At 41.9% G+C, this 25,595-nt stretch overlaps 1 protein-coding gene across 1 annotated transcript; it reads left to right on the plus strand.

Moving 5' to 3' along the window:
* Nucleotides 1–2,937: 2,937 nt before the first annotated feature.
* Nucleotides 2,938–21,779, plus strand: LOC143639794 (uncharacterized). The gene is given in 5 exon segments (XM_077107854.1): nt 2,938–3,065; nt 17,822–17,948; nt 18,125–18,185; nt 18,861–20,750; nt 20,752–21,779. Coding segments are annotated over 5 exon segments (3,018 nt in total). The 5' UTR covers nt 2,938–3,062; the 3' UTR covers nt 21,689–21,779.
* The last annotated feature ends 3,816 nt before the right edge of the window (nt 21,780–25,595 follow it).

Below are 25,595 nucleotides of genomic sequence, written 5' to 3' on the forward strand. Positions count from 1 at the left end.
CAATTTTTTTTTATTTTGGCTGAACTGTGTACATGATGTCATACAGGCTTGTAGAACTGTACTCTGTTCTGAGCCTTTTATTCTCAGGATTAGCAAATCACTATCATTACTCAAATCCATCAGCATGCATCTGTGTATATATCTATCCTTCTGTCTATGTACCAGCCATCCCTGCTTCCACCCATCTGCCCATTTTCTCTCCCATGCATCATGGATTTGTCTATTTGCCCACCCATCTACCCATTCATCCAGCCATCCATTCAGACATACATACATCTTCCCATCAGTCCATGCATCCTCCCACCCATTCACCCATCCTTCCATTCATCCAGGAGCAATTGGCCACTTCACCACATCCCTAGCCCTGTTTTGTATTTTATTTAGAGTCAGAATCTCACTGAGATGCTTAGCACCCTATTTTTGCTGATGCTGACTTGAGCAAGCAATCCTCCTGTCTCAGCCTCCTGAGAGGCTGGGATTACAGTCCTGCACCACCATGCCTGTTCTTCTTATTTCCTCATTGGTCTGATAACAGGTTGGAGTCACCATCTGGGGTTATTTTCTCAGATCCATCACACTTATGCTCCCACCCACCTTCTTTGAACCACAATGAAAAGGAGGCTGGGGATGTAGCTCAGTGCTAAAGTGCCCCCGCCATCAATTCAATCTCTATATGGGGGACAATAAAAGCACCTGGGATTCAATTCTCATCTCTGGGCAGCTATGTGCCCACGTTTCTACACTTTTTACACATGAGCCCCCCTTGTCCATGGCCAATATTGTTAGGTAGAATGAATATGAGACACTGTGCAGGATGTGAAAGAGTTCACAAAGTCCAATTTAAGAGAAGAGAATAAAATTGTATATCCTTTCCATTATTGGGGTTAATATGACAGGCTGTATTGGCCCCAAGTGGCAAATTTTTATGTTTTATATGTGGGCTTTCTGGCAGAGCTGAGCAGGGTTATTATTTCTTCCTGGTTTAACTATCAGTTGAAACCCAGGAAGCTGAGAGCGCTGGGTCAGCTTCTGGGGGTACATTGCTTCCTAGGCAGGATGCAGATGGGCTTGTGGCTTTTCTTGAAAATGTTGGTGCATCTGAAACCTTGACATAAAAAGAGTTCACAAAGGGGGACTTTATACTGAGAGAAAATAATGAGGTCAGTCTGTGCAATGGAATGACATGTTTCAAGGAGGCAAATGAGCTTGAGTCACAGACATGTTATGAGACTACAGATGCCTGAAGCCTAACCTAATACAATTATACATATTATGATATTATTTGCATATCATCTATTGCAGTAATAATACAATATTATTCTTTTACAATAAATACTGACTCCTACATACAATTTTCCCTATACATTCATGACAATGATTTCCCTTTCTAGAAAATCTCACAGCCCTTGTCAGCACCTGAACACAGGGTAAGGACAGGGTTTCCTTGTCTCCCTGGTGTAGCTGCACTGGTCAAAGTTCCTTTCCTGCTTTGAATCAACACCTTTTGTTTTTGCTTTTAGGGCAAACAGCTGAGCAGACTTGTGGGCTCAGCAGAGTCAGGTCTGTACATACGAATTGATAATTGTAGAATGTAGACTATCTACATTGATATTAGATATAGCACAAGGTGCCCATTTTATTTCCGCTGCCCATTGCTGTTTTAGAGGGTTGCCTGCCTCCCCCCACCCCACCCCTTTCTCTGCTGGGGATGGAACACTGAGCCACAGCCCCAACCCCAAATGTTTCCTTTTATAGCTCAGGCTGCCTCCTCAAAGAGGAGGCCAGGAGGTAATGAGAATTACTAAAATAATTTTCAAATTGTTTTCATTAGTAGATATCATATATATGTGTGATATATATGATAGCTTTAAAGAGTGTTTCAAAAATATGGAGACCGTGTCTTTCTAATTTGCCTGAGGTATATGTATCTTAAATATATATAAATACATATAATATATATATATATATTATTATTAATTATCACAATATAATTAATAATATATAATAATTAATTATATGTATAATAATATATAATATATAATTATATCATATATAAATATATAATATTTATATCTATATATTATATAATAAATATATAACATATATTATATATTATATATATTATTTATATGTTATAGTATATATTTATAATATATAACTATATAATATGATATATTATTATTTAATAATATTTAATATAATAATATATAATAATTAATTAATAATATAATTATTATTATTAATCAATATATATTATATATATTTTATATATATAAATATATATATTGAACCCATTGGGGCTTGACCTGGACCACTGAGCTACATCCCCACCCTTTTGTTTTATTTTAAGAGAGGGTCTCTCGGGGCTGGGGTTGTACCTCAGTGGTAGAATGCCTGCCTCACACACATGAGGCACAGGGTTCGATCCTTAGCACCACATAAAAAGAAATACATAAAGATTGTATTATCTACAACTTAAAAAATAAAAAGAGAGTGTCCCACTGTTTGCAGATGCTGACCTGACCTTGGGCTCCTCCAGACTCTGCCTCCCTGAGAAGCTGTGCTTTGTTTTTTTTGTTGATGTTAAACCCTGGGCCTCGCCATGCTCGGAAAGCACTCTATGGCTGAAGCCTAGCTCAGCGCCAGGTGCCACCTCTGTACCAGAGGCTAAGCCAAGGCTTCCCACCTGGATTAGTTCCCAGCACAGCCGGGAAGCTCCGCCTGGAAATGGGTGGGGCCAAGAATTTGTCACTCTACCGACGTTCAGTCAGTGATTGGATGATGCTGTCTGTCAGTCACGATGCAGAGGCGGGCCTGGAGGCCATATATCCGGGACGCTGGGGAAAACTGTCCAATGGGTGGGCAGAAGGAGAGGAAGGGCGGGCTCCGCAATCCCGCGGGTTTTCTTCCTCAGTGACTGGGCTCCTCATCCTTCAAGCCAGGAGTTCTCTGCTCCAGGGACTCAGGTGACTTTGCGCAGCCTGTGTGTCCCCCCGCCCCGCCCCCATTTCGGGTGCCTGGAGGTTCCTTGAGAGGACGCTGGGTCACCAGAGAAGACAAAAATGGTGAGTTTGCGACCAGGGCTGAAGGTACGTGTCACCACCTGCCTTGGGGCCAGGTGCCCGGGTGAGCTGAGGAGCGGAGCGGAGTCGTGGCCCTGTTCCTTGGTCTCGTGGGGTGAGCTGGGTTTTGGGTTTTTGAGGTGAGCTGCTGAGCGTGGCAGAGTCCCCGCTGGAGGGTGGCCCTGGACCTGTCCCCTGGTTCCCTGGGTTTGGAAGGGAGGCTCGGGTCCCTGGTGTCCCCTTTGCTCCCTACTGGTGGCCCGACCCACTCTTCCCAACGTGGAGGAAGCAGGGCCACAAATGCACCTTCCTTCTCCCAGGGGAGCTCCTCCGGAGGCTGCTGTAGGTTCCCCAAATTGCTGGTGCCTCCTGCCTTCTAAAACCCACCTTCCCTCCACCTCACAGCTCGGCCAGACGTTCGTTCTTCCCACTTGGTCCAAATGGACACCGTCTGCTAATTGTCACGTTTCATCTAGTGAAATATTGGAGAGAATAGTTCTTTTCTTTTAATTGGGGATCCAAACTCGGGGAGCTTATCAGCCACAAACCCAGCCTCCACTTTTACTGAATTTTGAGATCTGCACCCACTTGGTGTGGAAGCTGGTCTCCAATCTGTGATCCTTCTGTTACCGCTGTTTACCAGTGATGAGTCCTTGCTTCCCCGAATGCTGAAGTATAACACCAGAGAAGCACGCTGAGGCAAGTGGAGAGTGGAAAGTAGAAGGTTTATTAAAGGAAAGCAGAAAAGACTTCTCCCCACAGGAAGAAGGGGACCCAAGAGATGGAATCCCTGTAAGGGGGAGGTCTTCCCTCTTTTATAGCTAAAGTCTTCTTTCTGCTTTCCCACACTTTGTTTCTCATTATGTTGCAGTGATGAAATGCAGGTGGGAAGGTCCAAAAGGTGGGAGATTGGTGGACTGGGGGAGTAATCTGGGCAGGAAAGGCCTGGGGTGGCTTTTGGATTATGATTAACAGTTCCTTCCAATGGATTCCTGCCTTGGGGACATTAACATTTCAATTGCTCCTCTGGTTTCCAGGACTCCATTCTCTATAATGGCCTCTGTTTTATTTATCTTACACATTATTAGACCCAATTTGCCTAACTACCTATCTGTAAATCTGGCTTCACTTCTGCTTTAGCCTCCAAAGTTCCTGGGAAAACAGGGCTGTCTGGAGGTGGCAAAATTTTGACTTATGCAGTCAAGCGGAGAAATAAGGAATGTCCACACACTTCTGCCCCTTTCAATGCTCTATTCACTCAAATTACTCAATACAGTTTAACTGTATATGTTCTTAATCAAGAAAACAACAATCCTTAATGCTAGGCATTGCCATAGACAGAATTAATTCACAGCAAACAATTCTAGGAAAATTAATTCACAGCAAACAATTCTAGATTTATTCTAAGCACTGGAAAACACACTTAATCATGATAAGCTAATGACAGACATTCCCTCTGCATGCTAAGTTCAAGGTCTTATGTCTTAGGCTGTGAGTCCAGCAGATGCACACTCACTCAGACCTCGGTGACCAGGTCTGTAACCAAGGCAGGCTTTCCCTGGTGTGGAGCAAAGGACCCGTTGAGGAGGGGGTCCTAGGGAGGAGTTGCAGCTCTTACCAAGTTCCAGAGGAGGCAGTAGAGTTTGAGAGCAGTGAGGATCCTGCAGAGAGTCAGGAAAGATTCCAAGTGATGGGATGTCATGTCCTCATGAGGTTCTCCAGCTTAAATGCATCCTTGTTTCTGCTGACTGAATTCCTGTTCATCACCTCTATCGTTTATACTAAATTTGGGGGCTTTTGATCACTCTTCCAATCCTTATCAGCTACCACCCTATTTCTCAGTGACATCATTTACCCTGAGGTCATCTCCACCCTGATTTTCTTTTCTTTCCCTCTTATCAGGCAAGGACAGCCTGGTAGAGGCTTTACTCTCTTTATCAGGTGAGGGGAAGGAACTGGTTTGAGGCCTTACTGGAGGGATCTGTGGATGTGCCTGGTGAAACTGCAGGTCTTTTAAAATGGAGTTGCTTAGACTCTGGCCTAAGGCCATTCTAACAAGGCCTGTGTCACTGTCCCTGGCAAGAAGAACATTTTTGAAAGCATTTGTTTTCTATTTGTGAATATTATACTTGAGGGGAAAGAATAATCACTTAACAGTTCCCTGTGTTTGGTCAAAACAATTACTTTAAAAGGAAAAAGGCTTTTGTTTATAGAACCTAGGGATATTGAATCTTGGGTTATGTTATGTTTTTAAATTTATACATGACATTATACTGCAATTTGACACAGCACACATAAATAGAGTGTAACTGCTCCTTTTTCTGATTGTACTCCATGTGGATTCACACCAGTCCTGTAGTCACATATGCACATAGGATAATAGTGTTTGATTCATTATTCTGTTCTTCATCCCCAACTCTTTAAATTTGATTTTCAGATGGGGTCTGGCTATGTTGCCCAGCCTGGCCTGTAAGTCCTGACCCTCCTGCTTCAGTTTCTCAAGCTGTTGACATTGAAGGCATTGGCAATTCCACCTATGGAAAATAGTTCATTTTGATTTAAATATTAATGACCATACTCAGGAACATGGATTCAAGTGACCCTAAATGATGTATGTGTCCCACCCTGAAAGACAAGGATTAAACCCAGGGGCACTTTAATCACTGAGCCACAATCAGTCCTTTTTAGATTGTATTTTGAGACATGATCTCATCAAGTTTTTTATGGTCTCACTAACTTGCTGAGGCTGACTTTGAATTTAGCAATCCTCCTACCTTATTCTCTCAAGCTAGTGGTATTACACTTGTGTGGCACTGTGCCTGCCCTACATGAATTTTTATAAAAGAAACTGTGTATCACTACATTAACCAATTGCATTGGTAGGATCATCAGATTGGTGGGCTACAGAAAGAAAGGAAACAAGAAAAAAGAAATTTCTTCTGACTGTTGTTATTACATTCTTACTTTGGTAGATGGTGGGGACTAGATGTCTGGTACGAGTAGTGATATATTCTGAGAAATTTAATAGTTTTGAGGATTGTGGTCTGATACAGAAATTAAGATAATTGGCTATTAAAGGGCTTAAGATAGCCCAAGATAATTTTTGCTCTCCATACTGAACCCAGCCTTTCCACCCTCATGGTAGTCTGGTTAGCCAAGTCAAGTACTCTGAAGGTTCTTTGATGTAGATGCAACTGTATAGAGAACTTGAGTTCACACCTGTAAAAATCTTGTACTTCTCCTTTTATCTTTTTTAGGTGTAGACACCATGTCAGATTTCTTAGGCAGAGGTTCCCTTTGGACACCTCACAGGGTCCTTTGTCCTCAGCCACTGTCCTCTCCTGGAGCTGCCACAAGGTGCCCACAGCTGCCCTGGTCCCTGCAGGGTGAACAGAACTTCAGGCCCTAGGTCAGTTCCTCCTGAGGGACAGCCTGAGGTGTGGGGTGCAGCCTGTCAGGGAAGCTGCTGGGAGCCCTGGGCTGAAAAATCTCCTGAAACAGGCCTCATCTAGACAGCTACTTCCTTGGGACCTTGTTTTTCCCAAGCCCTGTTCTCATTTCTTGGAGAGTGGTGGCCAGTCAGCCTGTGGATGCTGGTGCTGAGGGGCCAGGTCACCAGTGATTTTTGTCCTTTTAGTCTCACAGTGTGAAGGAGCGATACCTCTCCCAGAGCATAAGCAACACCCACCCCAGTGCAGAGCTGTGCAAACCTGAAAAGCCTCATAGACTGGAGTCATGGTCTAGGCCCTGGGAGGGTGATCCTAGAGGTTTTCAGGAAGCAAGACCAGGAGAGGTCATGTCCCAGATGTCAGGGACCTTCCCTGCCCCTTGAGCCTGACACATGTGTGCTCCCTCAGCACCAAAGCTTTCTGTATATCACTTTGAAATGGTCTGCTTACATTTTGAGGCCCAGGTCTATTTTTTCAGAGCCAAATGGGGTGGACTAGTATTAAATAGAAAAGTGAGAAGTGGATTTTAAAAAGTCTAGTTACATTTCCATTGTTAAAACAATTACATCTAGGTACAGTGGTACACACCTGTGATCCTTGCTGTTCCAGAAGCTGAAGCAGTAGGATTGCAAACTTGAGGGCAGCCTTAGCGACTTAGCCAGGCCTTATGTCTGGGGATGTGACTTATCAGTACAGTTCCTATGGGTTTAATCTCTGATCCCAAACCAAAGAAAAAGAACAGAACAGAAAAACAAACAAACAAACAACAACAACAAAAAAGCACATCTAATTTATCTTTTGCTACCTCTGAGTATGCATAGAAAATTGGTGAGATTTGATCTTGTCTTTTCAATGATTTCCAGTTGAAATCCATGTGCTAGATTCCAGAATGCCACTTAAGATACAGAGAAACTCTGTCTACCAGTATTGCTGCAGGAAATGAATCCATTTCTACAAAAATTGTAGTGGATAAATTTATGAATTTGATTTTATGTAAATTAGTTACAGTCATTGACAAGCTGATGAGTTTGACAGGAGTGACAGTTTGTTGTTACTGTTGTTGTCTGGATTTGGCAGGCTCATGTTAGCTGTGTCGTTTTTAGTATCAGGAGTGGAACCCAGAGGTGCTTAGGCACTGAGCCACATCCCTGGCCCCTTTTAGATTCTTCCTTTTGAGTCAGGGTCTTGCTACATCACCTTGGGCCTCTGACCCCTGAACCACTGGGGTTACAGATGTGCACCATCACACCCATCTTCATTGGAAGTTTTAAGGACAATTTTGGCAATACCTAAAATACCCAACTGTGATCATTTAAAAATCACTGAATACTTATCAGTGAAATAACAAATGACACCTGTTTTCTGAAAAGGAGAGATATATATGTCTAAGTAAGGGTCATGATCCTCTCACAAGCACTCCCACCATGTCACCTGATTCCTGTTCCCTCCTAATTACCTCCTCCTAGGGCTACCCATTTGGGAGCTGACCTTTTAGCTTATGAAACTTGGGAGTAACATAAATGCTCTCTCTACTCTCTTTGTCCTGTACAATATTTTCACTGGTCTTAGATACAGTGTACTATTTTCATTTTAGATATAGTTTTTCTAAGTTCATCTCATAAAACACCATAATCCATGCCCTGAATGTCACATAATTTACTGAAATGCTCTTTGTTTTTTCAAAGAGTGTAGATTATGGGAAAGTTCAGTCTCCTTTGTAAGAAAATGTGTTGTCTTTTCATTGATTTTTGGTGCCTCTCATTGTGTATCTTTTGTATTATAATCTTTTTTATTACTCATTACATATATTTTCAGGGGTTTTATTTTGTGTGTGTGTGTTTGTGTGTGTGTGTGTGTGTGTGTGTGTGTGTGTGAGAGAGAGAGAGAGTGTACATGGACTATTGGGGATTGAACTGAGGGCTATCAAGTTCTTACTACTGAGCTACTCCCCACCCCAAGAAAATTAGTATTGTAGACTGGGGTTTACTTATTTGTTGATGTATTGAGTGCTGGGATTGAAGCCAGGGACTTGCTCATGCTTATTTTGACCTCAAAAAAATGAATTTCAATGTGTGAGCAGCATTTTGGAGGTGGGCAGATGTTTTACTGGGGAATAAACCTAGAGGCACTTGACCACTGAGCACGTCCTCAGCCCTTCCTATTTAGTATGTACCTATTTATTTTTATTTTTATTTTGTATAGTTGTAGAGGGGCAGAATACCTTATTTTTGTTAATTTATCTGTGGAGCTAAGGATCATACCCAGTGCCTCATACATGCTAGCAAGTGCTCTGCCACTCAGCTACAATCCCAGTCCCCCCATTTATTGTTGATGAACACCAAGTTTCACAAAATTTTTTGATGTCTTGCTAAATTGCTGGCAGCCATTGGAGAAGAAAGGGGCTTTCTCTGCTGCTGCTTCCTTCTTCTTCCAACTTTTGTTCCAACTAAGACACCGTCCTATTGGATGGTGCTGCCTAAACCTAAGGAGGTTCTCTAGTTTGGTTCTCTGTTCCACATGCCAATAATTTTAGACACACCCTCATGGACACACCCAGAGGCCTCTTAATCACAGGTATCTCTTAATCCAATGTGGTTGATAATTCAAATGAGCCATTACATATAGTGTCAAACACCCTTCTCTACACTGTTCTCAATATTTTGCATTGATGTTGGATGCTTGTTAGTTACTGAATCAGTATCTTACATTTGATTAAGAGAGTGGATGAAGCAACACTTTATCATCAGCTGAAATCCATCGTTTACCTTAGGGTTCCTCCTCTGTGTGGTGTGATTTTGTGTGTCCCATACTCTACATAGTAATGTCATACAGAAGAGTTTCAGTGCATCTATAATGTTGTCTCTTCTGGAATGTTCTTAACTCAGAATCTTATTGCACTTGGCCTTTCAGACTGGCTTCTCTCACTTTCCAGTCTGCCTTTAAGGGTGCTGTGTCTTTCCAGGCTGCAGAACTCACTTTCTGGGTGATGTTCTTTGGTGTGGTTAAACTGCAGCTTGTCCATTCAGCATTGAAAGGTGCATCTTTCTTGCTTCTAGCATTGGGCAGTTCTGGATATGGCTGCTGTAGTCACTGCTGAGAAGTTTTCTGTGCATAATTTTTACCTCATTTGCATAGATACCTGGGAGTGTGGTGAATTAATTGTAGAGTGCACCATGTTTATTTTGTGACTGTCTTCCAGAGACAGTGTTCTCTCCATTCACATGAGCAAGGGAAGGGTTCTTGCTGATTCATGTTTTCACTGTCTTTCAGGGCTGTCATTGTTTGGCATTTGACCACTCCAGTGGGTATCTGGTGGCACCTCATTGTTTAATTGGAAGTTTCTTAATTATGTCCTGATGAACGTCTTCTCACATATGTATTAACTGTCTCTGTTTCTTGGATGAGTGTCTTTCCAGATCTTTTGTTCACTTCTACATTGCTTGCTTTCTTCCTGCATGTTGAATACCAATCCAGTGTCACGATGTGTTGTGAAAACATTTTGTCCAGTTCTCCAGCATGTCTTCTCATTCTCTCAAGTGCATCTTTTGAAAAACACAAACTTTATTTTGATCAAGTTTGATTTACAAGTTTGTCACTCACAGATCATGTGTCTGATGTTGCATATGAAGCTGTCATGCCAGCCCAAGTTTTTCTGTAAGTACTTCTGTGTCATTTTAGTGAAGTTCTGAAGTTTGCATTTAGTACTATGATGTATAGGCAATTTTTTTTGGTGCTGGAAAGTGAACACAGGGCCTCCTAAGTGCCAGGCAGGTGCTGTGCTAGAGCTACAGCCCCAGCTCTGTGTCCTACTTTAACACAGAGGCTCCACTGGGAGCTGATTCTGTGATATTTGTGAAGTGAGAATGCTTCCTTTCTTTGTACATTAATGTCCAGGTGGTTTGGCAGTATTTTCCAAGACAGTGTATTTTCCATTGATTTTTCCTTTGCTCCTTTGTCAAAGATCAATGGAATAGATTTATACTGTACCAAATACCATTGTGTCTTGATGATTGTAGATTTTTAGTAGTTCTTAGCCTCAGGTAGTGTTCATCCTGTGAATTGAGTGTTCATTACTATGTTGGTTGTTCTGGATCTTTTATTACTGAAGAAATAACTTAAAAGAATTTTGATTAGGATTATGTTGAATCCATAACTGAAGTTGGTAAGAATTGATGATAGCACTGAGGTTTCCCATGTGTAAACATAAAATATCTCCATGTGCTTTCCTTGTCTTTGATAGTCTCATTGGAAGTTAGCAGTTTTTATCATACAGATTTTTATCAGATTTATATATGAGTATTTCTCTTTCATTGGTGCTGTATAAGTGGTGTGTGTTTGTTTTTCTTTATGATTTGTTGCTTGGTGTTGGACTCAGGGCTGTTCTACCATTGAGCTACATTCCCAATCCTTTTAATTGTTTTGTTTGGAGACAAAGTCTTGCTAAATTGCCCAGGCTGGCCTCAAACCTGGGATCATCCTGCCTCGGCCCCCTGAGTGGCAGGGATCAGAGGCATGGCCTCCACGCCCAGCTTGCTGCTGTCAACAGGATAATAATTGCCTTACAACACTGACATCACGGAGTTGCTTTTTATGAATCTTTGGGGGATTCCACATAGAGTAAAAGATCATGCTGTCTCTATAAAGAAATGGTGTTTTTCTGAGCTTGAGTGTTTTTCATTATTCTTGATTTTTCTCTTTAACTTTTTATATAATCAATATTTATTGGGCTGGGGATGTGGCTCAAGCGGTAGCGCGCTCGCCTGGCATGCGTGCGGCCCGGGTTCGATCCTCAGCACCACATACAAACAAAGATGTTGTGTCTGCCGAAAACTAAAAAATAAATATTAAAAAAAAATATTCTCTCTCTCTCTCTCTCTCTCTCTCTCTCTCATTAAAAAAAAAATATTTATTATTTAGCTTTTTGTTGTGATGGATAATGTTAATTGGTTTTCCAATTTTAAATCAGCCTTGCATAGCTGTAATAATTCCCTCTTGGCTGTGGTGTATAATTTTTTAAAATTTATTTTTGGATTCAATAAAGTAATGTTTGAGGAATCTTGCATTCATAATGAGAGTCATTCATACTTTCCTTTTCTATATAATACTTTTCTTTATCTATTTAATTTTGATAATTTGGTAACATAGAGCTCAGAAAGAATTAGGAGGTTTTAACTCAGCTTCTGTGTTCTGGAATAAAAATAGTAGTAAGTTGGTGGCAGGTTTAAGTGTCTCCTGGAAGCCTGTTTGACATGTCAGAGCCTTTGTGTGTGTGTGTTTGTGGGGGGTAGTAATTAGTTATTGAGCCTGTTTTGTGTATTTCTCCTTGTGTGTAAGTTGTAGGAGATTGTTGATAAAACCAGTCTGATTCCCTCTTTAAAATTGGGAGCCATCTCACCACAAAGACATGAAAAGCTAATTTCAGGTTTACTATAAATTACTGCAAATTCTGATTTTGCTTGGAATGCCTGCACGTGCCTTGAACTCACCCATGCCTGGCTCTCTCTGGGCAGATAGCAGCCCTCTCTGAAATTTTAGTGACGCCTCATAAATCTTAGTCTTCCCTGGCCAGAAAATGACCCTCTCTGAGGCTCTAATTACCTTCATAAATTTTGATGTGGAGGCCAGCAAAAATATAAACCAGCCTTGTGTTATGCTCCTCAGAGTTTTGTTATCTGTAATTTCTCAAGCTCCTCTTTGTGTGACTTTCTAGGCTATAAAGCTGGGCTGCAAGAAAGCTGCAGAATTTATGAAGGTCATTAGAGCCTCAGAGAGCATCATTATCTGGCCAGGGAAGGCCAAGATTGATGAGGCATCACTAAAGTTTCAGAGAGTGCTGCTATCTGGTCAGAGAACCAGGCATGGATGAGTTCAAGACATGGGCAGGCCTTCCAAGCAGTTTAGAGTTTGCAGTAATTTATAGCAAAGCTGAAATTAACTTTTCATGCCTTTGTAACAAGATGGCTCCCAATCTTAAGAGAGAATTAGGCTGGGTTTATCACATTCTAGGGAAGCACTCTTGCACTGAGCCACAAGCCCAGTGTCTGTCCTCTGTATTTTGGGCCTCATGTCAGTTTATCTGTGATGCTGATATTCATGAAGAGCTTGATTTTGCAGACTGCGGATTTCCTGATTGTGGTTTCATCAACACCCACTCTGTTACCTTCCTATGCTTGATTTAGGTTTACCTTTCCCTTCTTTCTCTGGTTTCCTGAAGTGCAAGTTTTAATGATTGCTTTAGCTCTTCTTTTCTGAAAGGTGCTTTGGATGCCTTAGATACCAATGAAGCATCCCCTGTGCTGTTCTCTATAGATTTCCTATGGTGGACTTTTACATTTCATTTCCTTTAAAATGATCACCTTTTCTCTCACCTCTTTCTCCTGATCTGTTGAGTCCTGTGCTTCATCTCCCTTTGCCTGGAGGCTTTCTAGCTGCTTCTGATCTGATTTCTGCTTTAACTCCCATGTTCTTTGAGCATACATGGGCTTTCACTGGTGTTGCATACTCTCACAGGTGTAGTTTATGGCTCAGAATGTGCCTTGTCCTGGGGAGTGTTGCTGTGATCCTGAGAACTCTGTGTGCTTTAGCTTTGAGTGAAGGCCAGTGAAGCCCTCCTGTCTGCTTTTCAGTCCCCATGTCTGTCCTGACAGAGTTGGGCTGGTGTCTCCCAGTGGAAGTGTGGACTTGTTGTCCTGGGCAGTTCTGTATGTCTCTGCCTGATGTGTTTTGACTTTGTTTCAGGTGCATGCTTATTAAAACTCTCAGACAGTTAATTGAAAGTTTAGCCTAGGGAGGGCACAGGCCTGTAATTACAGTGGTCAGGAAGGCGGAGGCAGAAGGACTCTGAGTACAAAGGCAGCCTCAATATCTTAGAGAGGACCTGAATAAATTATAGAGATCCTATCACAAAACAAAAATGAATAAATAAAATTAGAAAGGGCTGGGAGTGTGGCTCAGTGGTTAAGCACCTCTGTGTTCAAATCCTGGAACAAAAATAAAAGAGAAGAGAAAGAAAATTTAACCTTGGCATGCTGGAGTCTGACATTTCTCAGGGTTGGTCAATCTCAAGTCATGTATTGTTTGGTGTTGAGCATTCTTCGTACATTTTGGTTTTGGAAGTGCATGGAAATGTGTTTCTCCCCTTTTCTCCTATGGTGCTCTTCCTGTTGGGAAGGCTTCATGCATTTGCTGAGTCGCATTCCTCACACTGAAACACTCAGGGTCACTCCAGGGGAACTGGGCTGCATGAAATATTCACACAAGAGACACAGATACCTTTTTCTTGGGGTTCTGTGATGGCTCCACTGACCTTAAGAGTCTGCAGAGAGCGAGAGCGAGAGTGAGAGAGAGGGAGAGAGAGAGAACCACACACAATCACACACACACACACATGCTGAACTTTTTTATTAAGGAGAAGCCATTCCAATGAGGCAAGGGGTCAGGTTTCAGGGGGCTGAGTCTAGCTTTCTGATGTCTGTGTCAGCAGGTTGACTGACATCTAAGGCCACACCCAAAGGCAGAGCAAGAGAAGGGGACACAGAAAGGGTGTTTCCATGGAATATTCTATCCCAAACAGGGCAAAGGGGTAAGATTACAGAAGAATAGGTGAGTGTAGCAAAACCCTGTGGGTGACACACTTACACTTGAAGACATGCCTTTGACTTCCTTAGCTGGGACAATGCCCAAGTCACCATAAAATATAGTGATTGGTCAGAATCTCTTGCTTCAGGACTGGAAGGCATGAGTCATTCAGAGTGGCTCCCTACAAAACTGCTTGGTCTGCGGTGTGTGTGGTGAATTGGCTTGTGTTCAGTCCATTTCTAGACTCCCCTGAGTGCCAGTGTGGTGAGACAGAAGGGAAGCTTCAGCCATTTGGGAGCTGCCAGGCTGTGGATTTGCAGGCTATCACCCAGCAGCTCTGCTCTCTGGCCTTTCACCCTGCAGGCTGGCAGCAGACAGGTCCCTGTAAGGAGAGAACCAAGCAGCAGAAGCAGCCCAGAGAGTAGCAGGGAGGGAGCACCCCCTCTTTAGGTTGAGTGCAGCCAAAGGCCTTGGCCTCTAAGAGCTGAGTCCCTAGGCAGGGACAAGCATGTGTCCATGTAAGGGATATCAAATAGATGGCACCAACTCCCCTGCCTCAGTGTTCTCAAAAGTTTCTTATGCTTAAAAGTAAAGGCCCTGATGTGCTCAGGCTCAGGCTTTCAGAGTTGTTCCTCTGGGCTCTGATGCCACTACTAAACTGTTGCTGCCAGATCTCGGTGTCCTTGCCCTCATTTGCTGCTTCACCAGAAGCAAGGAAAGAGCAGTGGAAACAGCAAGAGCTCAGTGCTCTGGCTCCTCCAGGGAGCTGTGCTGGGGCCTCTGCTTTAACACAGACAGGTGCTGCTTCAGACTCTGCTGCTCCTGCACTCTGCCCACCCCAGCCTGGAGAGACACCAGTGCTGAGCTTGCAATGCAGCTCTTGGTCTTGCCTGAAAGAGTTTTTCCTGTCCTGTGTGAGCTTCCTGACTTCTTCAGTATACCTAGGTAGTTTTATATTGGGGGACAATACAGTGGAGTAAACCCAGGTGTTTTTAAACAATGAGCCATATCCCCAGCCCCCTGTATTTAAATTTTGTTTTAAATTTTGAGACAGGGTTTTGCCCAATTGTTCAGTGGCTCACTGAGTTACTGAGGCTGGCATTGAACTTGCAATCCTCCTGCCTGAGCCTCCTGAACCTGTGTATTTTGGAAAGTTGAGTTCTAAAAGAAATTCTCCCTCAGCTTTCTTCTCTAGACTTTAGGTGGTGGTTGAGTGGGAAAACAATAATTTGCTATTATTCCTGTAGGCAGGCTGTGAATCTAGTTAACTCCTTTTAAGGAATTCCAGCTACTTTTTCACAGTGATTTCTTCTGACTTAGAGGAGTGAGAACCTTTTTAAAATTTCTTTAAGATATTAACATAGTTAGTTCTGTGATGACTTTAATAGAAATTGAAGAAACATGGAAAAGATCTGCTGTGTGCAGTCTGTAGCCAGTGACCAGGGTCTCACACTGGGAGGTCACACCCCTGTCCTGCACCAGAGAGGGGCTTACTGAAGGGTGAGTGAAGGTCACACCATGCTTGCTCCTCTCTACTGTTCTCTAAGACTGCTTCATGGAGCTGTGGACAATCTCTCAGGGCTTTCATGCACGATGACATTGTTGTTCTAATGGTTCTGCTTGTGTTTCCACTTTTCTCTGGGGGGCATGTGTGTGGAACACACCCTCTCTCTGAATTCATCATCACCTTGAATGTAAATGACTTTACTTCCAAGGTCCGTGACTATATTCATGGGAGTCTCTTTCTGGGCTCTGTTCTGGTCTATGTTGTGGTAGTACTCTGAGGGTCCCAGGCTCTGAGTTGTGTCATGTTGGTGTCTGTTTTGATCTTTTTTCTTTTCTGCTTATCATTTTTAGAAAAATTTTTAGCTTATTTTTCTATAAAAGTAAATTTTTCCTAGACATAGTGGTGAGTGCCTATAATCCTAGCTGCTGGGGAGGCCGAGGCAGGAGGATCATAAGTTTATAAGCTAGTCTCTGCAACTTAGGAGGCCCTGAGCAACATACAATATCCTGTCTCAAAACATCAAATGTGTCAGGAATGCGACTGTGTGATTTGTTTCCCTGGATTTGCTCCCCACTGTGTTTTTGTTTATTTATTTGTTTTTCAACTTGTCACACATAAATAAGTAAATAAAAATATATTTCCTTTAAATTTCTGAAATGGGTTTTAGTCTTTCACAGTTAATGTACAATAAATGACACTTGTCTACAGAATAGCGGGAGGAAGTACTTGCCACATAGATTCTCATTTGCCTGGACCATCATTGTGATCTGTCCCCAAGACACCTGCTGTCACCCATAATTTTTCCATGCCATGAAAAATATCCCACTAAAGGCTTTTTCTTGGGCTCCTACTAGCCTCTGTTGATACTGTCCTGCTTCAAATGTCATGTGTTTTAAGGCCTTGAGCATGGTTCTTTGTGAGTGGCAGGGTCGTGTTCTGGTAGGTGGTCCTTTGGGCTGTTCCACACTGTGCAGAAATCATAGCTTGCTTAGAGACCCACATGGAGTGGCCTGTTTCACAAGCAGTCAGTGTGGGATAGTTCAGGATTCTGGGCTGCAAACCTGCTGCTTTAACACACCCTGGAAGTGCTTGTGCCTGAGGTTTTCTTGCACCAGCTGTGCTACAGGAATGAGGAATCTCTTTCATGACAGACCAACCTTGTACATGTGGCCTATCTTGATCAAAGTGCCCTTGTGCAGAACGGTGGTGTGTGTCTCATGACTGTACATGATCTGAGTAAGACATCTGCTGTTCAGAAGAGTTTGACAATCATTGGACATTCATGGTTGCCACATGGTTTGGAAAAGGATTTTCTGCTGTCAAGAAAACTATTTTTCAGACCTATATAATTTTGCAAGGCTGTTGTTTGGACAAGGTGACATCTTGGGGTCATCGAGTTCTTTCTGGGACACATGCCATCTTTCAACACACCTCATTCTACTTTGACATTATTATATTGTTGTGTTTATTAATCATTGTGCTTGATTACTAATTGGGTAAATTTGTTCTGGAGTAAAGCACCTGCAAACTTACAGTTGTCCTCAGTGTAATCACCCAAGTCGAGCTCAGTCCCCAGTGAAAACATTGTGACAATCTGTGTGGAAGATTGTCTAACTGTTGTCTATGAGGGAAACTCTTTAGTGACTCCCTACTCTGAGGGTGTGGGTTGGGGCTGATTCTAGGCACTTCTTTAAGGATGGAACAATTGACTTTCAGAAGGAAACAGGAGATCAGTAAATACCATATTGTCTATATTAACTGTGTAGGCCCAGTGAGCCATGATGGTTGGCAGGATCTGTCTCAAATGCTGAGTTTTGTGATTTCAGCAATTTCCTACTCAGTCAACTTTCTTTTCTAAGGGTAAATAATATGGAGAGTGCTAATACTAGCTCTCTACTGCACAGGATGTTGGTAGGATGGTGATAGAGATGCAATCAACAAATAAGTTAAGGGTGACCCGAGAGCTCCTCTTACTTCCTGTGAACTCACCAAAAGTGAGTTCACCAAAGGAAGGGTGTACAACACTCTACTGTTTACCTTGTGTGGGGCCCAATTCTAGTGTTGGAGTGGCTGTGAGGACTTAAGTACACTAAAGATTTTATGGACAAAATCGTGGAATTAATCGAGAGGCCAGGGAATCATGTGAACATCATGCATGTTGAGTATAGATTTCTCACACTGTCAATCTCTCCTGGTCTCCACTACACATTTGTGGGATATTTTAGATCTCAGTGACCTTTGAGGATGTGGCTGTGAACTTTACCCAGGAGGAGTGGACTTTGCTGGATGCTTCCCAGAAGAACCTTTACAGAGATGTGATGCTGGAAGTCCTCAGAAACCTGGCTTCTATAGGTAAGAATGTTGTGTAGTTATTTACTCAAATAGAGAAGTCGTGTTTATTTTGGTCATTTATGTAGAACATGAAAAGATAATCAATTGGTGAATTATTGTAGCATAAAATGCTCCATAAATTTGGAAAAGCATTTTTAGCTCCTAAAAATTTATAATGTTTTGGTTTGGCATTTTAGGAAAGAGATGGGATGACAAGAACATTGACGATCAGATCAATAATTCTGGGAGTAATCTAAGGTAATTGTACTCACAAGAGGAATCCTTGAGGGAATCTGAGAATGTCATATAATTTGCAAGAAATGTGCACAACTTTAAATGTATTTATTTTTACAAGATTTTTTATCAAAAACTGAGACTGGGATTGTGACTTAGTGGTAGAGAGCTTGCCTAGCACACTTGTGGCACTGTTTTCTCTTCTCTGCACCACATTTAAATCAATAAAGTTTATTCACAACTGAAATAAATTTTATATACCTGTATATTTAACTGTAAAATATACTCAGTCTTTTCAAAGTACTTGACATGCAAAAGTACTATGAAATTGCATATGTAAATATCACTATTTGGATAATAGTCATAGGCAAGCTGTGTTGCAAAGCATTGTTTCCTCTCAATCCCTTTATTTTCTGGCAATTTGAACAAGTTGGAAAACCTGGTCTTTACCTGATGTTGGTAGTAATGTAAGCCTAGCACCTTTAAATAAATATAAAATCATGATTGAATCAAGCATTAATCATGTGCTGATCATACTTTAAAGAAATCTTATGGTAAACTTCAAAGGCAAAGAACAGTATGGGGAAATTTTCAATGAGATTCCAGTTCTTAAGTAGAGAAAAAAAATTTTAATAGAGTGAATTCATATGATGGCATTATGTGTGCAAATGACTGCATATGTCCTTCATACCTTCACAGGCACTTCAGATCTTACTGTGGGAATGAATGCTATAAGCATGAAGAGTGTGAAGAGAAGCCATGTGAATTTAAACAATATAGGAAATCTCTGGTTTCTCTCAAAAGTGTTCACACACAAATGTTAACACAAACTGGAGATGGTCCATATGAAAGTACAGTATGTGGAAGAGTCATCAGTTTTTCCAGTAACATTCAAAGACATGAAGATTCTCATACTGAGTGCCAATCATACGAATGTCAACAATGTGATGAAGCCTTTTCTTCTCTCCCAGCTGTTCAAAGACACATGAGAACACACAGTGGAGGTGAACCATTTCAATGTGAGGTATCTGGGAAAGCCTTTCATTCTCCCACTTTATTTAGAAAACATGAAAGAACTCATTCTGGAGAGAAAATCCATAAATGTAAACAAGGTGGTAAAACTTTGGTTTCATTCACAGGTCTTCGATGTCACATTATCAGGCCCACTGGGAAAGCACATTTCAAATGTAAGGTATGTGGAAAGGACTTGGCTCATCCCAGTTTACTTAGAATACACCAGAGGACACATACTAGAGAGAAACCCTATGAATGTCAACAATGTGGGAAAGCCTTCAGTACTTCATCTTGCCTCCAGATACATGAACAGACTCATACAGGAGAGAAGCCCTATGAGTGTCAGCAGTGTGGGAAAGCCTTCACTCAGTCTGCTCACCTTCACTCTCATGAGCAAACTCATACTGGAGAGAAGCCCTATAAATGTCAACAATGTGGAAAAGCCTACACTACTTCATCTTACCTTCAGATACATGAACAAATCCATGCTGGAGAGAAGCCCAATGAATGCCAACAATGTGGAAAAGTCTTCACTACTTCTTCTAACCTTCACAGGCATGAACGAACTCATACTAGGGAGAAGCCCTATGAATGTAAGCAGTGTGGAAAAGTCTTCATTACTTCTTCTAACCTTCACAGACATGAACGAACTCATACTAGGGAGAAGCCCTATGAATGTAAGCAGTGTGGCAAAGCTTTTGCTCAGTCTTCTAACCTTCACTCACTCGAAAACACTCATATGACAGAGAAATCCTATGAATGCCAACAATGTGGAAAAGTCTTCAGTACTTTTTCTAACCTTCAGATACATGAACGGATTCATACTGGAGAGAAGCCCTATGAATGTAAGCAGTGTGGGAAAGCCTTCACTCAGTCCACTCACCTTCACTCACATGTGAAAACTCATACTGGAGAGAAGCCCTATGTATGTAAACTGTGTGGAAAAGCCTTTGCTAGATCTCCTCAGCTTCACATACATAAACGAACTCATACTGGAGAGAAGCCCTATGAATGTAAGCAGTGTGAAAAAGCCTTCACTAACCCCTCTAACCTTCACAGACATGAAAGAACACATACTAGAGAGAAACCCTATGAATGTCAACACTGTGGGAAAGGCTTCACTACTTCAACTTACCTTCAGATGCATGAACAAATCCATACTGGAGAGAAGTCCAATGAAAGTCAACATTGTGGAAAAACCTTTGATACATCCAGTAAACCTCACATGCATGGAAGAACTCACAAAGAAGAGAAGACCAATGAATGCCAACAATGTGGAAAAGTCTTCAGTACTTCTTCTTACCTTCAGATACATGAACGAACACATACTGGAGTGAAGCCCTATAAATGTAAGCAGTGTGGCAAAGCCTTCATTCAGTCTGCTCACCTTCGCTCCCATGAGCAAACTCATACTGGAGTGAAGCCCTATGAATGTAAGTGGTGTGGCAAAGCCTTTGCTAGTTCTTCTCAGCTTCACATACATGAACGAACTCATACTGGAGAGAAGCCCTATGAATGTAAACAATGTGGTAGAGCCTTTGCTAGATCCAGTGTCCTTCAGACACATGGAAGGACGCATACTGGAGAGAAGCCCTATAAATGTCAACAATGTGGAAAAGACTTTGCTGCATACTCTCAGCTTCACAAACATGAAAGGACGCATACTGGAGAGAGGCCCTATAAATGTAAACAGTGTGGAAAAGCCTTCACTGACTCCTCTAACCTTCACAGACATGAAAGAATGCATACTGGAGAGAAACCCTATGAATGTCATCAATGTGGAAAAGCTTTCACTACTTCAACTCACCTTCAGATACACGAACAAATCCATACTGAAGAGAAGCCCAATGGAAGTTAACATTGTGGAAAAACCTTTGATACATCTAGTGAACCTCACATGCATGGAAGAACTCACACAAAAGAGAAGACCAATGAATGCCAACCATGTGGGAAAGTCTTCAGTACTTCTTCTTACCTTCAGATACATGAATGGACTCATACTAGAGAAAAGCCCTATGAATGTAAGCAGTGTGGCAAAACCTTTGCTAGATCTTCTCAGCTTCACATACATAAACGAACTCATACTGGAGAGAAGCCCTATGAATGTAAGCAGTGTGGAAAAGCCTTCACTGACCCCTCTAACCTTCACAGACATGAAAGAACACATACTAGAGAGAAACCCTATGAATGTCAACACTGTGGGAAAGGCTTCACTACTTCAACTTACCTTCAGATGCATGAACAAATCCATACTGGAGAGAAGTCCAATGAAAGTCAACATTGTGGAAAAACCTTTGATACATCCAGTGAACCTCACATGCATGGAAGAACTCACAAAGAAGAGAAGACCAATGAATGCCAACAATGTGGAAAAGTCTTCAGTACTTCTTCTTACCTTCAGATACATGAACGGACACATACTGGAGAGAAGCCCTATAAATGTAAGCAGTGTGGCAAAGCCTTCATTCAGTCTGCTCACCTTCGCTCCCATCAGCAAACTCATACTGGAGTGAAGCCCTATGAATGTAAGCGGTGTGGCAAAGCCTTTGCTAGATCTTCTCAGCTTCACATACATGAACGAACTCATACTGGAGAGAAGCCCTATGAATGTAAACAATGTGGTAGAGCCTTTGCTAGATCCAGTGACCTTCACACACATGGAAGGATGCATACTGGAGAGAAGCCCTATAAATGTCAACAATGTGGAAAAGACTTTGCTGCATACTCTCAGCTTCACAAACATGAAAGGACACATACTGGAGAGAGGCCCTATGAATGTAAACAGTGTGGAAAAGCCTTTGCTACATCCTATCAGCTTAACAGACATGGAAGAACACATACTGGAGAAAAGCCCTATGAATGTCAAAGATGTGGTAGAGCCTTTGGTAGATCCTGTGAACTTCATGTACATGAAAGAATACATACTGGAGAAAAGCCCTATGAATGTAAACAATGTGGAAAAGCCTACACTACTTCGTCTTCCCTTGTGATACATGAGCGAACTCATACAGGAGAGAAGCCCTATGAATGTCTACAATGTGGAAAAGCCTACACTAATTCCTCTTCTCTTCTGATACATGAACGAAGTCATACTGGAGAGAAGCCCTATGAATGTCAACAATGTGAAAAATCCTTTGTTACATCCTCTCAGCTTCACTTACATGAACAAACCCATAAGGCAGAGAAATTGTACTCTTGAACACAACTGGTAAAGTCTTCTGTTATTACTGTTCCTCTCATCAACATGTTAGAAGTTTATAGGAGAAAAATCCTTTAAATGTGAAATGTGGTGGGTCAATATTTCTTGTCCCCTTCAAACACAAAAAAGGGATCACTTTGCTGAATATTGTACTGGGGATTGTACTGGAGATTTGGTCTGGTGGCACTCTACCACTGAGACACATCCCCATTCCTTTTTGTTTTTTGAGACAGGGATTATCTAAGTTCCTTATGGTCTTCCTAAGGTGCTGAGGCTGGCCTCAGACTTGTACATTCCATCAGCTTCACGTCCCAGACCTATTTTTCTTCTCTTTTATGAAAATATTCATGGAGAGAAGCCCTGTGAGTGTGAGAAATGTGGAAAATTTTCCCTGTTCCTTCTGGGGACTGGGAAGATTCTTTTGGAAAGATTTATGCCAAAATGAATAAGTCCTATGTGAGTAAGAAATACAAAGGGCTCAGGTGTTCCAGTTTTGTTCAGTTGTATGAAAGGACTCAGACTGTAGAAAATCCTGTGGATAAGCCATGTGGGGCAGTATTCAGATTTCACAGTTTCCTCCAAAGATATGAAAGGATTCACATCAGGGAAAACCCTACTGCTCTTTAAACGATGTGGTAACACTTTCAACTTTCCAGGTGTCTTGTTTTTTCATGTCTTTATATATGTAGTTTTATTTTGTTGTTGTTGTTGATGATGATGATTGTTTGTTTTTGCATTACAATTCTTATTACACATATATACCACAGTTTTTATATAGTATGTTGACACGCAATTTGTGTCTTTATATATTTACTTTGAGTAATGATGTCCATCACATTCCACCATCCTTGCTAATCTCCTGCCCCCTCCGTTTCCCTCCCATCCCTGTCCCCTATTTACAATTCATCTATTTCTCTCTCCACACCACTATGGGTCAGCCTCCTTATATCAGAGAAAACATTCAGCATTTTTTGGTGGGGGATTGGCTAACTTCACTTAGCATTATCTTCTCCAATGCCATCTATTTACCCGAAAATGCTATGATTTTATTCTCTTTTATTGCTGAGTGAAATTTCATTCATAGGGCTTCTCTCCAGTATGACTTCGTTCATGTATCAGAAGAGAAGAGGAATTAGTGTAGGCTTTCCCACATTGTAGACATTCATAGGGCTTTTATTGCTGAGTAAAATTTCATCTGACTTGAGCCCCCAGTATGGTATCATCTCCCTCTCTCACCTAGAGATTTCCCAGATCCTGATCTCTCAGTTGTGTCCCAGATTGTAGTCCCCTTCCCTCTCTTATTTATCAGGTTCCAACTGGGGGCCTCTCAGCCCCAGCTCACTCCGGGTGGGTGGTGCACTGCACTCCTGTCCACCTGAGAGCTGATCTTGTATTGGGAGGCCACTGTGAGGCGTTATCACCGCTGGGGGTGGCTGGAAATCAGGTACCTGCTGAGGTGACAATTCCATCTGTGAGCCATGTCCCCCATAAAATGGCGAGGAAGGTGATTCAAGATGGAGTCGCTCTGCTTCCAGAACCGGAGTGTCCAGTGAGGTGGGGGAGCCGGCCGATAGCCTTGTGCTGTGGACAGGTAGCAGCCGAGTGAGCTGCATGGGAGCAGCGCAGCCTGGAGGTCTGCAGAGGGGCTGAGGTGCTTCTGCTGAGCCGCTGGAGAGCTGCATGTGGGCTCAAACCCGGGCCCTGGCTCCAGAGGCCGAAGACTCACTGGAGCCCAGCTGCTCTGATTTCTGCGTGGGTGGTCACAGCGCTGGTGATTTCTGTGAAAACCCACGGCTTGGGGGGCTTCTCCCTCTCTCTGAGATGCCGTGTTCCGTGTAGGCGAGACCTTGTGGAGAAGCAGCCTGCGGACTTCCTTGGCTTCACCACGGAGCAGCAGAAACAGCACCTCCTCTAGCCCCACCTTCCGCCTCCCGCCTCTGAACAGTGGGAAGGATCGCCCTGGAGGAAAGCGCCAGAGAAGAAATGTGGTGAGGCTTCAGTTGATTCAGATTCACTTAGACTTGTTCAGACCTGAGGAAAATTTTTTGAATTATTATTATTATTATTATTATTATTATTATTATTATTATTATTACTACTACTACTACTACTACTACTACTTAACGTAAAGGTGCTTAACCACCGAGCCACTTCCCAGTCCTTTTTATTTTATTTTATTTTTTTTCAATTTTGAGACATGGTCTCACTAGTCATGGTGCTAAGTTGCTGAGGCTGGCTTTGAACCTGTGATCCCGCTGCCTCAGCCTGATATGGTCCTGCCCTGTCCTCAGCCAGCAACCTCTTTTTTGAGAAAACCACTGTCACTGAGGGGAAAGCGTGTGTTCATTCCTCCTGTGTCTCTTCAGAGGTCATAAAAATGCAGCCTGGAGTGCATGTAGGGATTGTTTCAGCATGAAGATGTGAAAGTAGTAGCATGTTTTTCTGGGTTGAATCTCTCTTATTGTTAGATTCAATTTTTCTGTATTTTAAGTTTTCTGCATCTCTTATATATATACTGTGCATGTATGTGTGTGTGAAAAAGTTAGTTGTGTTAACTTTCAGTCACAACATTTTAATTCTTTTTTACAGTTTTTATCTCCTTCCATTAAGTACATTTTCTCTTATATTGTCCATTTTTTTTTTCACTAAAGGCTTTATCAAATAAATAGTATTTTAAAACTCTGGTCTCATAATTTGAAAACTTTTTCCATATGTAATTCTGATATTTTCTGTGTCCTCAAATATCGTATGACTTTTACATATGTTGTGACAAAATAAAAATTGTGCAAGGTTTTAGATATATAATTAGCAGGCTCAGAGAATGGAGAAGAGAAAAGGAACATTACCATCATTATATCTGGAGTCTTTTTTTTTTTTTATTCAAAACATTACAAAGATTTCAGAATCACATCGGTTACACATCCACATTTTTACATAATACCATAATAGTAACTGTTGTATTCTGCTACCTTTCCTATCCTCTACTATCCCCCCTCCCCTCCCCTCCCATCTTCTCTCTCTACCCCATCTACTGTAATTCATTTCTCTTCTTAATTTTTTCCATTCCCCTCACAAACTCTTATATGTAATTTTGCATAACAATGAGGGTCTCCTTTCATTTCCAAGCAATTTCCCTTTTCTCTCCCTTTCCCTCCCACTTCATGACTCTGCTTAATGTTAATCTTTTCCTCCTGCTCTTCCTCCCTGCTCTGTTCTTGGTT

The sequence above is a fragment of the Callospermophilus lateralis genome, chromosome Y (genome assembly GCF_048772815.1).
Source record: "Callospermophilus lateralis isolate mCalLat2 chromosome Y, mCalLat2.hap1, whole genome shotgun sequence".
Lineage (NCBI taxonomy): Eukaryota > Metazoa > Chordata > Mammalia > Rodentia > Sciuridae > Callospermophilus > Callospermophilus lateralis.